This window comes from Lissotriton helveticus, chromosome 10 (assembly GCF_964261635.1).
Source record: "Lissotriton helveticus chromosome 10, aLisHel1.1, whole genome shotgun sequence".
NCBI lineage: Eukaryota > Metazoa > Chordata > Amphibia > Caudata > Salamandridae > Lissotriton > Lissotriton helveticus.
In genome coordinates this window covers 280,349,185-280,366,614 of record NC_136071.1, presented here as the reverse complement: position 1 = coordinate 280,366,614, position 17,430 = coordinate 280,349,185, and the positions used below count along the sequence as shown (strand labels likewise).

Here is a 17,430-nt window from a genome sequence, read left to right as displayed (position 1 = left end):
CCAAGACCCTGGCCTTTTCTTTACACCTGATGTGCAGCTTTGGTAAAATAACTTTTACACTTGTGTCCAAAGTGAGGCCCCAGGGTTTTTTGGCGAGACTTCGGCAAGCGTGCAATAAGGAAGAAGCTTTTGATTTTATAAATTGGTGGGAGTGATGACCCCGACTGTCCATTACTACTCCCATGTATATGTATTTGGATACGTTTTTTCATTTGTATACCATTCAGATATCATGTTCCAGATTTCTTGATCTTTCTGACCATGATTAGCTTTGTTCAAGTTAACGTTTAGTCCATTTGTTTTACCCTTTACCGATCCTGGATATTAGAATGAGTTCTCTAGTGATTGCTTGAAGGAAAATGCATTTAAGGATGTCTCTGTTAGAGGTTGGTGCGTCCCTACTGCGATAAAGAATCAGACAGCCTTTGTCTTGTGAATATTAAATGTTACAGACAATATTTAATAATAGATATGAAAAGTAAACCTATCATACTTTTTTTGGTGGATGTTTTCAAGAATTGTACTCCAATTATGTCACAATACATAGTTTGTCAGGTTTTTGTTTAAATTGACTTGTATAGTAGAATAGGGAGATATTGTTCTGGCACTGATATATACATTTAAAACTGAATTTCAATTGTAGGTCAAGAAGTTATTCTAGAAGTCACAGCAAAAGACGGGACAGTAGACATCGAGCAAGAGGTCGTAGTTACTCCTCAGACCGGTATAGAAGTCGTAGGTGAGCTCCTCTGATTTATCTATTGATCACAAATTTTGCGCAGTTCAGATACAAAAATATTCACTTACTCAGCCACATTTTACATTCTTCAGTACTGATGGCTAAACACTTTTCTTACCTTTTCAGTTTCAATTGTATGAAATTGTTTACAAATGCAAAAAGTCATTTATTGAAAAAAGAATCCGCTTTATCTAATAGTACTCATGCCTTTTAAACTGTCTGCAGAATCAACTCATTAATCTATTTTATCTTTATCATTACCATGACTGCATCTCTGTACTTCCTGAGCACAAAATATTTGTTTTCACCAAATCCTTGAAGGAAAATATATATACATACATATATATATATATATATATATATATATATATATATATATATATCTCAAACATCTGAATGACAACACAGTGAACCTGCATTTCAGTGGCAATATTAGTGATACTGAGATTGACTTTTTAGATTTAAAGGTCTTCATCAAAGAGGGTAATATATGCACATCCCTTTACCGTAAGGCCACTGTAGGAAATTTGATTCTTGAAGCCAGCAGCTGTCATCCTAAATCTCTTAAGAACAGCATTCCGTACGGGGAATTGCTCCGTATCAAAAGAAATTGCACAATATCTACTGATTTTGACATAGCAGCTTACGAATCCATGTCAAGGTTCCGAGTAAGAGGGTACTCGGACCAAATATTAGAAAAGGCATATGACAAAGTTTGAACACTTCCCAGAACTAACCTTCTCAAAGACAAGCAAAAGATACTTGCGAAGGAAGACAATACACCCATATTTATTACAACCTTTTGGAGAGAGTCGAAAGAAAAACATAACATCATGAAACAGAACTGGCAGATTCTAAAATTAGACGGGATCATAGGGAACGAGTTAGCCTGCTATCCAAAAATCACATATAGAAAGAATCGTTCACTGAGGGATCTCCTAGTGCATAGTCATTTTGATTCAGTTCCACACACACCGAGACTGGGAAACTTGACATTGCAAAGCATGCAAGGCAAGTACCAAGCAAACAAGTTACTCAGTCCCAGGGAAATCATTAGTCAGAAAAATTACCAAATTTTTAACGTGTACCACCCCTTTCTGTGTTTACTGTATATATGTCCATGTAATTTGCAATACATAGGCAGCACAATTCACCCAGTAAAGAGGAGAATTGTAGAACATGCCAGGGCAATACAACATCATGACCCAAACTAGCTAGTGGCAAGGCACTTTGCGAAAGAATACAGAAGGGATCGTAATCTTCTGCGCTTTTTCTGCCTTGACCAAGTTCCTATCAAGGAAAGAGGCGGAAATAGGGAAATCCAGCTAGTCCGTCTTGAGTCGAGATACATTATCGATCTAAATACGAGAACTCTCTTTGGGTTAAACACAGAAGAAGAATTAGCAATACATCTAGGCAAGTGAGTCCCAGCCTATGTAGGTATCATTACATGCAGAGCCGAATGTATGATTAATTTTGAACGAACCAATGGTTGATCATGCATCATGAATAATGGTTTAAAATAGTGAAGAGTGAATACTTCTTTTTAAATTTTAAAAATGCATTTGTAAATATGATGATTTGAGCGAGATACCTTTTCTTTATTATTACAAAATGATCATGCATTATGCATCATGAATAATGGTTTAAAAGAGTGAACAGTGAATACTTCTTTTTAATTTTAAAATGCATTTGTAAATATGATGATTTTGGGCGAGATATCTTTGCCTCATGATTACAAAATGATAGCATGTTTCAGCAAAATGATCTATCATGTTTGACTATGCCCATCCAGGGCTCGATATTTTCTTTTCACTTTATTTCATGTGTTTATAAAGCCACTTGTTTAAAGTAGTCATAATTGATACACTCCAAGATGGCCGCATCTTTAGCATGAAATGGAGTCCATCGTTGTTGTTTACCACAGGAAATGATGTTATTCAATCAAAACTTTATTTAAATTTGAATTATTGTGCTGGAAAGTGAGAGCTAGAGGAAGGCGCGAAGCCGATACGCGTCCTGTTGCTACAATTTTTAAAAAAGATTAAAGAATAACTGACCTTATCCACTGAGTGCGATCCGTTCTCCTGCTTGAGAGGGAAATTGAGCAGATATATATATATATATCTATATATATATGTATATATATATATATATATATATATATATATATAATGCAGGTATCTAAAATTAAAGACAAGCAGGACTTTCTGTCTGTCCCTTTTTAAATTAATGGAAGACACAGAAACCCACTCGAGGGTATTAATTAAATGAAAACTACAAGTACCGCAATGCCCTGCTGAAAGAAAAAGAAAAAAAGCACATCAGAGGCTGATTTAATTAACAGAGCAGGAAGCGGCAACTGTGGGCTCTGAATGCTGTGATTTCTTTGCCATGCCTTTGATAAAGGAGAAAGGTTCTCTGAAACGCGTCAGGCAGCAAATGGGAAAAGCCTCGGACTGAAATACTTGCTTTCTTCGAATAAATGTTGGTGATCAACCTACTTGTGTGGAGTGCGGGCTCATTTGCAGGGCAAATTTGGGTGATTTATGAACGGCAGGTCAAGCCGTGGAGTCGACGCACAGCCCTAAAAAGAATGGGTTCGTGACTTGGAACTATGCCAGGAGAAAAAACGCCAATGCAGGTATCTAAAATTAAAGACAAGCAGGACTTTCTGTCTGTCCCTTTTTAAATTAATGAAAGACACAGAAACCCACTTGAGGGTATTAATTAAATGAAAACTACGAGTACCGCAATGCCCTGCTGAAAGAAAATGAAAAAAAGCACACCAGAGGCTGATTTAATTAACAGAGCAGGAAGCGGCAACTGTGGGCTCTGAATGCTGTGATTTCTTTGCCATGCCTTTGAGAAAGGAGAAAGGTTCTCTGAAACGCGTCAGGCAGCAAATGGGGAAAAGCCTCGGACTGAAATACTTGCTTTCTTCGAATAAATGTTGGTGATCAACCTACCTGTGTGGAGTGCGGGCTCATTTGCAGGGCAAATTTGGGATATATATATATATATATATATATATATATATATATCTCAAAGTGCCCGTGAGCATTGGAAGGCACTCAACACCATCTTATTCATTTCGATGCAAAGCCGCATTGACTCCACCAGCATGTGTCGCCGACGCGTTTCGAGGCATTCGCCTCTTCTTCATGGACTTACGCTGACAAGAACGGTTTGAGTGCCTTCCAATGCTCACGGGCACTTTGGGAAAAATATATACATACATACATATATATATACACACACACACACACACACACTCACTCACTCACTCACTCTCGGGAATTTTGGTACGTGTATTACTGTGTATTAACCACGAAGCAATGGCTGACTTTGTATCATAGTTAAATACATAGGCAGTTCGTATTTGATATAATTATTATACGAGCATTACTTCAGATATGAGTTTTAGTCAAGTTACCAGTTCTCTGATTAGGCAGATATGTAATACATTTTGGTGTTGCTAATAACTTTGGCAGCGTTTTACGAATCTCGATGACAAGTGCTACTTTTTGTTTCGGGTGATCCGTCAAAAGGGGGGAAGGGGCTGGGGGGGATGGGCTGAGGGGAAAAAAAGAGGTCCCAAAACGTTTTCGCCATTTGTTTTCTAAGGAGGAATTTTAGACACAGCTACAGCCTTATCCGCTGACCTAATTTACTCCAAATTTGCAAGAAAGTTGGATCTAGATCTAGAAAGAGTGTTTTTTGTTTGGTCGAAGTCTACCAGACGCTAAATACATCTTGGTGACATTCAGAAATCTGACCCAGGAAAGCATTCCCCCCATTGCTTGCCATTGGCTTTGTGGTTAGTAACTCACATATTTTTGGGCTTTCTATGTGCTTGTTTTATTTGTTTTAGGCTGCCCAGCTTGAGTTAGTCCCTCCCTTTTAATTTATTCTTCCACAAACTTGCATTCTGTAAACAGGCCTTTAAATCTTGTTCTTATCTTGTCACATTTGCTGTGCATTCAGAGACAGAGGTCAAGTTTCATGCTCTTCCTTCTAAGGGATCTTGGTATTTACTTTTCTTTTTCTTACTTCATAGTGAGATCATTTATGTGCCAGTCCTGCTACGTTCCTGTGTAAGAGGAGAGGGTGTAGTCTGTTTTTTTCTCTAGTACAGAACTAAAACAAATAACTGTGCTGATGTTTCAGAATATATCAGAATGAGTATAAATGAACCACCTTTTTTAAATTTATTTTTATTCTGAAGTGTTGTGGAAACAAATATTTGAATACGATCAAAACACATCAATGTACTTTGTGATGAAAGTTGCACACTATGGTCTGTGTGTTGTAAAACCATATTTCGGTGCAAATGTAATGGTTATTTCAATTTAAATTGTGTTGTCTGTAATCGCATTGCGCTACCACATCATGCATACTCCACACTACGCCACTCCACTGTATGCCCTTCCACTCTATGCCACTCCATTCTACGCCACTCCACGGCATGCCACTCCATGCCCCTCCACCCTAAAACAGGCCACTCGACTCCACGCTATTTCAATATATGTCACTCAGGCACTTCCACAGTACTTACCCCACTCCAATCTACCCCACTCAACTCCAGTGCACCAGTCTACCCCCCCACCTTCCTACAATCTGTTCTATTCCAGTCTACTCCATTCCACTCTACCCCACTCCACCCAGTCTATCCAACTCCACCCAGTCTATCCCACTCCCATCTACCCTATCCCAATTTACCCACCTCACTCTACCGCATCCAAATTTAACCAACTCCACCCTAGTCTACCCCACTTCAATCAGCCTACTCTAATCTACCCAACTGTAACCCAATTTACTCCACTATGATCCAGTCTATCTCACTCCCCTACAGTCTATCCTACTCCAATCTATTGCACTCTACCCCAATATACCCCTCTCCAGTCACTCCACTCAGTCTAACGCAATCAACCCCACTCTGAGAAAGTGCCTCTTATGACATGGTTAGCCCCCACTTTTTGCATGGTACAGGATGTGGTTTGGATTGTAGTGCACATGGACCCTGCCAACCAGGTCCCCTGTGCCAGTGCTTCTTCCTTATAAACATATCCACAATTAGTATTTAGGCTCCCTGTGAGCCCCTCATAAGTGGTACCCTGGGTACCTAGGGCCTGGAAGCTGAAGAGTGTCCCCTGGGGCCCCCTTTCTAGGATTATATCACTTCCCTTGCAGTTTGCATGCCACTGTGAGGTGAAAAATAAAGTCGACAAGGTACCCTGCCTTGTTGTCATGCCAACCAGCACCGCCTGAAGGTATAGGTACGTCACCCCTCTAACAGTCATTACTGCCCTAAGGCAGTCTGCACTATATCACAGGTGAGTGCATATCTGCATGAGTAGATGTGACCCTACAATTCTTAAGTCAGTTCTTAAATATTACAAGTGCCAGGGAAGCCATGAGGAGTACATAGGCTGGAAACTCGACAACTCTAGTTCCCCAGCACCATGTTGGCTTCACTGAAACCAGGACTGTTTGGTACCAAACAACTCCTTGTAATAAATCCCCACTGATGCCAGTGTGAGATTTATTAAACCGTGTACTCAGAGGTGCCCCCTGAAAACCTACCGACCCTGGTGTGGTCACTGACTGGCTTTAGGCAGCCTGCAACACAGACATGTTTATGTACTCCTGGGCGGAGAGCCTCTGCTCTCTAGAACCAGAAAGAATGCACATCCTGGGTCGAGTTGTCACACCTCCACCTCCAGGATAGGCACAGTGCTCGAAGTGGAAGCTTCTCAGGTCTGCCGCTTTTGTAATGCGGACCCCAGTCCCCAGTTTACACCACCACTTTGGGCAGGAAAACTTTGAAAGACTGAGAGGTGTGCCCTCCTTTGCCAGGAGTCGAAGTTGAGCACACACATTTCAGTCCCCTCCATTTTGAAGATGAGGGGACTCTTCTACTCAGTGCTAGAACTATGTATGCCTCTCTCACAAGAGGGTGACACAATAGAGGGTGTAGTCGGGTGAGGTGCCCATTGGCCCTACCTGTAAATCCCTTAAAACTCCCCCTAAATGTAGTATTTAGGAGGCTCTCTCATAACGTCAAACTAGTTACCAGCCACCTAAAATGGAGAAAGCGACGCCGTGCAGTGAAGCCTGAAGGTGACTACTGATTTGGCCCCAGCCCTACTGGCCTGTATCCAGCTTCAAAGAACCTACGAGAAGACGACACCTGTCCTGCAGCCAGGGACTTCAAGAAACCCGAGAAAGAATGCCTGAACATTGACGAAGACCAGAACTCCTGAGGACAGCTGTTCAGTCCCTAAGAACTCCTACACTAAATACCCGGTGCCAGTTAGAACTGTGAATCATGACCACTCTGCACCCAATGCCTATGTCCAGTTGCCCACCAATCCAGAACCGGTTCCCCAGGGATCCTGACCTCAAGTCCAGAATTGTCTGAACCCACCTGGATTCCATGATGACGCCTGCAGCCTGACTCCAGAGGTTCCTGCCTGGCTCTGGTAAGAAGACTCCAACAGCTAAAGGTACCCCTGCACCTGAATCCCCTGGGCCTTGGTGAGCTGAATCAATAGTGCCCCTACGACCCCCTACACCTCTGCTGTCATTAGTCTTCCTCCTGCAATCTCTGGTGCGAAGCCTGCAGCCTGTTTATCCGAAACAAGTTCTTCTTTGAAAAGCATTGGGTGCCCAACGCTGAATTTGCACCCTGTGCCGCTGGTGGTGCAGTTTTGGTTCTCACCTGATCCTTGCCCCACGCTGACCTTGGTCCCAAAGACTGGAACTGCAAGTCAGGTACTTACCTGTATGACCGCATTATTCTTTTCATCAATAGAATAATATTGAACTGTTCAGAAATTGCACTTAGTGTTGACTTTTGAAAGTGAAAAGTATTTTTATTTTAAAACGTACTTGTCTTTTTGTGAAGATCTTGGTCTTAAAATGAATCCTAAACAAACGTTATTTTTAAAAAAATGAGTGTGGATCTACTTTTTACACTCCGATCTACTTTTTACACTTCAATCTACCGCACTCTACACCTTCCCAATCTATCTCACTGCACTACAATATCTACTCCAGTGTATCCCACTCCACTCTACCCTCTCCAATCCACTGAATCAACCCCATTCCTATCTCCCACACTCCATTACAGTGTACCCGACTTCACTCCATTCTGCCACATACCACTCAAATCTACCCCACCACTTTCCAGTCTACCCCACTCCACCTTAATCCATCCCAATCTACCCTGCTCCACCCCAAACTACCCTACTCCAATCCTCCCCACTCCAATCTGCCCCACTCCAGTCTCCTCCTCTCCAGTCTCCTCGCCAATCTAACCCACACACTCCACTATTCCCAATCTACCGCACTCCAATCTACCCCAATATATCTCACTTCACTTTACCTACTCCATTCCAATCTACCCCACTCCCCCACACCAATTTACCCCATTCTACTCCAACCCAATGTACCCCCTCTGCCACCCTCCACCTCACGCCAGCTATCCCACCCACACCACTCCAATCTACCCCACACCACTCAACCCCACTCTCACAATCTACCCCACTCCACTCTACCCTACTCCAAACTACCCCTTATCCAGTATTAGGGGTGTCTTTCATAGATTCACATGCCTGAATCATTCCCCGTCGTCGAGACGGGAGCCTCCGGTATATAGAAAAGTAATGTCCTATAGACATACATAAAGAAAAATAGGCCTAAGGGCCTCACCTTAGTTGCCTATCCTTGTCCTTATGCAAAAAGGACCAAACTCTTAGAGCCAGCCAATCAGCTATCACCTCCCTCTAGAACCTTCCCTGCAGGAGCCTCAGTCTCTCAGATTTTCGTACGCACCAAGCTAGGTAGGCGTAATGCAGGTAGAGAGAAAGTGAGACCTTCCAGGGGAGGCGGGAGGGTTGCATGTGAATCTATGAAAGACACCAATACTGGATAACTGCTGTTACAGGTAACGCATTTCTTATCCAGTATTAGGGGTGTCTTTCATAGATTCACATGCCTGAATCAGAGTAGTTAGCAATACACTATGCACATCTTCGAAGCAATGATGCCATATAATCAGTGATATAACACACTTAGTATCATGCGACTGTAAGCATTAGGATACATCAACATAACCAAATAGAAGAGATGTGCATACCAGGATGGCGGGATGTAGGAAGGCTCACCTCACTGGAATAGATGTCGAAGCACTGCCTGACCCACTGCTGCGTCCTGCAGAAGCTCAACATCCAGGCAGTAGTGCCTGGCGAACGTATGCGGTGACTTCCCCATGTCGCTGCTCTGCATATGTCCAGAATCGGCACTCCAGCGAACAGCGCTGCTGATGTGGACATTGCTCTTGTGGAATGTGCATGAACCGTGGCATTCAACGGCAGGCCGGCCTTGTCATGGCAGAATGCTATCGCTGAAGAGATCCACCTAGATATACTCTGTTTTGTTAGAGGAAGACCAAGCCTTGGTCTACTGTAGGCCACAAAAAGTTGTGAAGACTTCCTGAAGCCTTTCGTCTTGTCCAAGTAAAACTTTATACACCTTTTGAGGTCTAAGGAGTGTAATGTTCTTTCTGCTGCAGTGGTAGGGTTTGCAAAGAAGGAACGTAGAGCCACCGGTTCATTAAGGTGGAAGTCCGACGGGACTTTTGAGATAAAGCTAGGATTGGTTCTCAGGATTACTCTGTCGTTATTAAATAGTAGAAAAAGATGCTGGACGTTGTGCTAAGGGAGTCTCCTCTGAGCTCTGCTCAGATTCTGTGTTTTTTTTTTTTTCACTTCATTAAATGACTTTGTTGTCAAGGATTCTTTTCTACTATGGATTATCTTCAAATACATTCTCTAAAGAACGTCTGGTAAGGAGAAGAAAAGATTTTTTAAGAGCCTGTGCAACTTGTTTCTAGAGGTTGCTCTGCTTTGATCCTCACACGGACCGCATTTACTTTCTATACCACAGGCCAAAGACTGCAAGGTATGTCTCACTTTCTCAAGTAAGTTTTTGAGAAGTCGTGAAGGGCGATTTTTAATATGGTGTCAAACACTAAGACCAGAAAGGAGGTTTTTCATTTTCTCCAGTGTCCGTGATGAGGCGTTATCCTCAACGTCTAGGAGACCTCAGAAGAGAATCTCCTCAGACTCATTCCTCAGGGGAAAATCCTGAGAAGGCCCTCAAAAAGATCACCCATGGGTCTTCTGGGCGCAGTTCTTAAAAATCTCCTCACTCTGTGGTAAAGGAGAGTACAGGACTTGCTTTTGGGAGAAAAATCATGTAAAAAAGACGACTTCTGAGCCGTCAAAATCACCTCCTCTGGTCATAAGACCCTTCAGGAAGGCGTCTTCTATACCTCCTGAGGTAAAGACTAAGAAGCCAACATCGTCAACAGGATCGTCGACGAAGAAATCATCATCATTGCCTATTACAGCCTCTTCGTCTACGATGGCCTCGTCTACGATGGCCTCGTCTACGATGGCCTCGTCTACGATGGCTCGTCTACGATGGCCTCGTCTACGATGGCTCGTCTACGATGGCTCGTCTACGGCGGCTCGTCTACGATGGCTCGTCTACGGCGGCTCGTCTACGGCGGCTCGTCTACGGCGGCTCGTCTACGACGGCTCGTCTACGAGGGCTCGTCTACGAGGGCTCGTCTACGATGGCTCGTCGACGATGGCTCGTCGACGACGGCCTCATCTACGACGGCCTCATCTATGATGGACTCTTCTACGCCTCATCTACGATGGCCTCGTCTACGATGGCCCCGTCTACGATGGCTCATCTACAATGGCTCATCTACAATGTCTCGTCTACGATGGCCCGTCGACGATGGCTCGTCGACGATGGCTTGTCTACGGCGGCTCGTCTACGACGGCTCGTCGACCATGGCTCGTCTACGACGGCTCATCTACAATGGCTCATCTATGACGGCCTGTTTACGGCGTCGGCGATGACCTCGTCTACGATGGCCTCGTCTATGATGGCCTCATCTACGATGGCTTGTCTATGATGGCCTCATCTACGATGGCTTGTCTATGATGGCCTCATCTACGATGGCTTGTCTATGATGGCCTCATCTACGATGGCTTGTCTACGATGGCTCGTCGACGACGACTGCCTCGTCTATGACAGCTCGTCTACGACGGCCTGTCTATGGCGTCGACGATGGCCTCGTCTGACGCTCGTCTACGACGGCCTGTCTAAGGCTACGATGGCCTCGTCTACGATGGCCTCATCTACGACGGCTCGTCTTCGATGGCTCATCTACGACGGCATCGTCATCGACGGCCTTGTCTATGACTGCTCGTCTATGACTGCTCGTCTACGACGGCCTGTCTACGGTGTCGACGATGGCCTAGTCTACCATGGCCTCGTCTACCATGGCCTGTCTACCATGGCCTCGTCTACCATGGCCTCTTCTGGGCGCAGTTCTTAAAAATCTCCTCACTCTGTGGTAAAGGAGAGTACAGGACTTGCTTTTGGGAGAAAAATCATGTAAAAAAGACGACTTCTGAGCCGTCAAAATCACCTCCTCTGGTCATAAGACCCTTCAGGAAGGCGTCTTCTATACCTCCTGAGGTAAAGACTAAGAAGCCAACATCGTCAACAGGATCGTCGACGAAAAAATCATCATCATTGCCTATTACAGCCTCTTCGTCTACGATGGCCTCGTCTACGATGGCCTCGTCTACGATGGCTCGTCTACGATGGCCTCGTCTACGATGGCTCGTCTACGGCGGCTCGTCTACGATGGCTCGTCTACGATGGCTCGTCTACGGCGGCTCGTCTACGACGGCTCGTCTACGACGGCTCGTCTACGACGGCTCGTCTACGGCGGCTCGTCTACGATGGCTCGTCTACGGCGGCTCGTCTTCGATGGCTCATCTACGACGGCATCATCATCGACGGCCTTGTCTATGACTGCTCGTCTATGACTGCTCGTCTACGACGGCCTGTCTACGGTGTCGACGATGGCCTAGTCTACCATGGCCTCGTCTACCATGGCCTCGTCTACCATGGCCTCGTCTACCATGGCCTCGTCTACCATGGCCTCGTCTACCATGGCCTCGTCTACCATGGCCTCGTCTACGATGGCCTCGTCTACGATGGCCTCATCTACGATGGCCTCATCTACGATGGCCTCCTCTACGATGGCCTCATCTACGATTGCTCCTCTGCGATGGCTCGTCGTCGACGGCCTCGTCTACAACGGATCGTCTATGGCATCGCCTACGGCGGCCTCGTCTATGACTGCTCGTCTACGACGGCATAGTCTATGACGCCGATCTCGTCGACGGACTCGTCGACGAGGGAAATTCTGACAATTCTGGAATCTTATAATGTGGTAGAGAGGGCTGCTCAACCTTTTAAGATCTCAATGGTCTCTCAAGAACAGGTCTGCTTCTTGTATGACTTCACAGAACCTCTCAAGAAGGCAGTACGGTCAATACCGATTATCGATTGCTTATAGTCAGAGGGGTAAGGGTCATGCAGAACCCCTCCTCTGTATCACCAGTGATCCCTCAGTTGGATAAGAAGTATAGGGCGCCAGATACAGCGCCGGCGTGTTTAACAGGACATACTAAGCCGGACTCCGTGTTGACACAGGCGGCCCAGAAGACCTCCAGGAATCCTTCGGCCCCTCTGTCGCTTCCTCCTGATAAGGAGGTAAGAAGGGTGGACAACATTGGGAACAGGTTTTCCTCAATATCGGCAATGACGGTAAAGGCCGCGAACGCCCTAGCACTCTTGGGACGTTATCATAAGCAATTGTGGGCACACATAGCCCCATAGCTGTCGGAATTGCCAGGTTCATCCACTGAGGTAGTAAAGAGGATTCTGCTAGATGGTGAAGCATCGGCGTCAGAAACTATAGACTGCGCGATGGATATCGCTATGACAGGGTTCTGCCAGTTGGCTGGAGCAGCAGTCTTGCGGCTCCAAGGAAGGCTAAAGGCAACCTCTTTCCGTCCTGAGGTGCAAACACAGATTTTGGACATGCCATATGTTAACCAGTTACTATTTGGAACAAAACATTGACGAAGCTGACCCTGCAAGAGCTTTGGGCACTCTTCAGTATAAGGATCAGTCCTTTAGTAGAATAGAGGAAGAGGACAGTCTTCCTACAGAGGAAATTATTAATACAAGTCTTCCTGCCGTTCGGGCCAGAGTAGACCGCAATACCAACGGCGCCAACAACAGCAAAACAAGCAATCCTCTTTTGGGAGGTCGTCCTTTCAAGGTAAAGGACAGCGGACATAACAAAAATCTACGGCTGCTTCTATGAGAAATCTCGATTATGCTGCAGACAGGAGCAATAGAGAGAGTACCTCCATCTCAGAAGGGAAAAGGGTTTTATTCCTGCTTCTTTTGATCCAGAAAAAAGACAAGAAGTGGAAACCAATCTTGGACCTTGGGGCCCTCAACAAATTCCTAAGAAGCAGTTGTTTCGCTTGGTAAAGATCCAGGAGGTCTTGCGACTACTGTAACAGCAGGATTTTAGGGTGTCCCTGGACATACAGGACGCTTACTTCCATTTCCCAATTCACAGGAATCACAAAAAGGTACTTGCGATTTGCAGTAGCGGGCAGACACTTGCAGTTTCGCGTTCTGCCCTTCGGGCTCAAGTCTGCACCGCGCATATTCACGAAATGTCGTACCCCGGTGGCGGCATATCTCAGACAGTGCCCTCACCAAGCCTTTCCGTATCTGAATGACTGGCAGGTCAGGGCTCCATCCTTAGAAGACACGTCCAGGCCTTCCAACGCCTGTTTAAAGTTTTTCGATTGCTTGGGTCTCACCCTCAATCAGGAAAAATCGGTCCTACAACCTTCTCAGTGCATCAGTTTCCTAGGTGCAACCCTGGACACACGGTCAGCAAACGCTTTCCCATCCAGAGAGAGGATGAGCAAGCCCCTTGCACTAGCTGCTATAGTAGCCACGAAGAAAGTCTTGACAGTCCGTCTCTTCAAATCCCTCCTGGGGATGATGTCAGCGTGTATCCTCCTGATTCCTCACTGTCGACTACGAATGAGGAATCTACAGGAGGTGCTCTCGAAGCGGTGGGTCCAATACACAGGGTCATTCGACGACCACATAAAAGTGAATCCTCAAATGGTCGGAGACCTGCAATGGTGGATGTAATCTCAAAACCTGTCTCATGGCTTGTCATTCCTGCTTCCGGCTGCTCCTCATGTTGTCACAACAGGCGCCTCCTTGGAAGGCTGGGGAGTTTTTCTGCAAGAGCAACAGATAAGCGGGTAGTGGTCTCCTATGGAGAAGAAAATACATGTCAATCTGCTTGAACTGCGGGCGGTCTTCCTGGCCCTTCAAGCTTTCCTGCCAAGAATAAAACATTCCCTGGTGCTCATCCGGCCAGACAACACCACGACTAAGCACTACCTCAACAAAGAGGGAGAGACACGCTCTCTGACACACTCTCGCGAGTTGCAAAAAATAATCTGGAATTGGCTCACACTCCACAATATAACCCTAAGAGCGGAATATTTCCCAGGCATGGACAATGTGCTCACCGACGTGTTGAGCAGGCAGAAAACATCGTCACACGAGTTCGAATTAGATCAACAAATTATCGACCAGATCTTCTCCAGATGGGGCACGCCGCAAATCGATCTCTTTTTGACGACAATGAACGCCAAATGCCCACACTTCGCAAGTTGGCATCCCCAGTCAGGGTCTCTAGGGAATGCATCTTCCATCGCATGGCGCAACGTCGTTGCGTACGCCTTTCCGCCATTCCCCATGCTTCCCAGAGTCCTCAGCAAAATTTAGGTGGAGCCTTGTACTCTAATTTTAATAGCCCCAACTTGGCCGAGGCGGCATTGGTTCACGGAGCTCCACCGTCTATCCCTGGAGCCGCCGGTCCACCTGCGGCAGTATCTATCTCTGCTTACAATGAACAACAATAAAGTGCACCATCCGGATCTGAAGTCTCTCAGGTTCGTCGCCTGGCTCCTGAGTTCAGAGAGTTCCACAATCTGAATATTCCACAAGACTGCAGACATTCTTGCCAGAGCAAGGGCGGATAGCACGACCAAGACGTATTCCCTGAAATGGAAGCGCTTTTGTGTTTGGTGTGCAGATCACGGAATTCGGCCTTTCACCACATCACCGGAGCAAATATTAACTTATCTATTACATCTGGCACAGTCGGGCCTAGCCCACTCCTCCATTAAAGTACACTTAGCAGCAATATCTCGTTATAAAGAACTTCAACGAGTCCATCGCTCTGGTCAAGCGGGTTGATTAAGCAATTTCTAAAACGATTATACAGATCTTTCCCGCCAGTAAGGATGTTGCCACCTACCTGGCATCTCCATGTGGTTCTTAACCAGCTCATGAAACATCCGTTCAAACCAGTACACTGAGCTGACCTAAAGTATGCCTCGTGGAAATCAGCACTCCTCCTGACGCTCACATCTGCAAGGGGGGTCAGTGAGCTACAGGTGTTTTCAATCCAGCATCTTTTTCTACTATTTAATAACGACAGAGTAATCCTGAGAACCAATCCTAGCTTTATCTCAAAAGTCCCGTCGGACTTCCACCTTAATGAACCGGTGGCTCTACGTTCCTTCTTTGCAAACCCTACCACTGCAGCAGAAAGAACATTACACTCCTTAGACCTCAAAAGGTGTATAAAGTTTTACTTGGACAAGACGAAAGGCTTCAGGAAGTCTTCACAACTTTTTGTGGCCTACAGTAGACCAAGGCTTGGTCTCCCTCTAACAAAACAGAGTATATCTAGGTGGATCTCTTCAGCGATAGCATTCTGCCATGACAAGGCCGGCCGGCCGTTGAATGCCACGGTTCATGCACATTCCACAAGAGCAATGTCCACATCAGCAGCGCTGTTCGCTGGAGTGCCGATTCTGGACATTTGCAGAGCAGCGACGTGGGGAAGTCACCGCATACGTTCGCCAGGCACTACTGCCTGGATGTTGAGCTTCTGCAGGACGCAGCAGTGGGTCAGGCAGTGCTTCGACATCTATTCCAGTGAGGTGAGCCTTCCTACATCCCGCCATCCTGGTATGCACATCTCTTCTATTTGGTTATGTTGATGTATCCTAATGCTTACAGTCGCATGATACTAAGTGTGTTATATCACTGATTATATGGCATCATTGCTTCGAAGATGTGCATAGTGTATTGCTAACTACTCTGATTCAGGCATGTGAATCTATGGGGTGCCGCTCGCAGCCTTGGGATTCATCTGTGGAACTTTGTCTTTTAAAGATCGTTTTTAACTGCTGCCCTGCACCCTGCCTCCTGAACAAATAGGACCCAGGATACAAGCGGACGCCGCCGGGGCCGGGACTGCGAGACCCAGGTTGCTCAGCGCTTCTACAACCCAGCGCACCTGGTGTCTCTTCCCGCCCCCAGCCCTCCGCCCCTTACTGCTTACTTGCTCATAAGGCTCGCGGCCCCCGCTCCGCGGGGGCCGCTCGCAGCCTTGGGATTCATCTGTGGAACTTTGTATTTTAAAGATCGTTTTTAACTGCTGCCCTGCACCCTGCCTCCTGAACAAATAGGACCCAGGATACAAGCGGACGCCACCGGGGCCGGGACTGCGAGACCCAGGTTGCTCAGCGCTTCTACAACCCAGCGCTCCTGGTGTCTCTTCCCGCCCCCAACCCTCCTATTTTAGCATAGAGGCGAGCGCGCACGCGGGACGCGCGCGGGACATAGCCCGGGGCTAAGCCCGGGCAAAGGGCGGGCCCTCTGAGGCCCTCCGAGGACCAAGAGGACTGGACTGGCCGTATCCCCTTGCAAGTTTTCTAAAATTTTGTTATTATTGTGTTCACTTTTTGTATAGGATTTTATTGGTTGGCTATTGGTACTACTGAGTTGATTAGTTTTATCCTTGTAATATATTATTAAATAGGGTTTGTTAACTAAAGTTACGCCCTTTTACCATCAACTATAGTACACCGTGTTGGTATTTGCTGGTGTTATATAATGTCAACACGGAAAACGAGAAGCCAGGCGGTGGCGGGGATAAAAAATACAAAAACCAAAAAACTTACTAGTACTTTGGATAGTTTTATTTTTCGTACAAACACCTTAATTGATAAGGGTATTATATTGATGGAACGGAGGGTTTCTCAAGATCTGCTCCAGGCCAAAAGGTCATCTTTGGGTAATATAGCCCTAGCCTGTACTCCGAATAAACAATCGCGTTTATCGGACACGTCTCATTTACCAACTACTCTTGTGACCCCTGTATTGTCCACGGTATCTTCATTACCAGTACCCTCAATTGAGTCTGTAACCCTTATAACACCTATGGCTACTTCAGCTATTATACATACAGTTCCCCTGGAGTCAGAGGGGCCCACTATTGCGGGGAAAACACCCTCTCCAATACCATCTGCAACAGAAGGGCTAGGTGATGTTGTAGCTAGCCAAAATATTTTATCTAGTATGGGGAATATGGTTGGTGGGGGAAATGTTTCACAGGAGGGAGAATTAAGTGTGGATGCCCCAGTAATCTCTATTAGGCAACCTCGAACATCACACCCCCTACCCTTAGAGTTACCAGATGTAACTGTATCTGATGCAAGTCTGGCTAGCATTCTTGATAATGGTAGTCCTGATGAGTCTGTTGAGAGTGAAGAGGATGTGGATGCGCCCTTTTTTGACACCTTAGCAACCCTTATTAGGTCCTTGCTCTCGCCCCTGGAAGT

The 17,430-nt window shown here is 46.0% G+C and overlaps 1 protein-coding gene across 1 annotated transcript in view; it reads left to right on the top strand.

Annotated features, from left to right (window-relative positions):
- The window catches only part of NKTR (natural killer cell triggering receptor), a 511,856-nt gene that overhangs the window by 408,925 nt on the left and 85,501 nt on the right, over nucleotides 1-17,430 (top strand). The window contains 1 exon segment of the mRNA XM_078665314.1: nucleotides 644-739. Coding sequence (XP_078521440.1) covers nucleotides 644-739 — 96 coding nt within the window.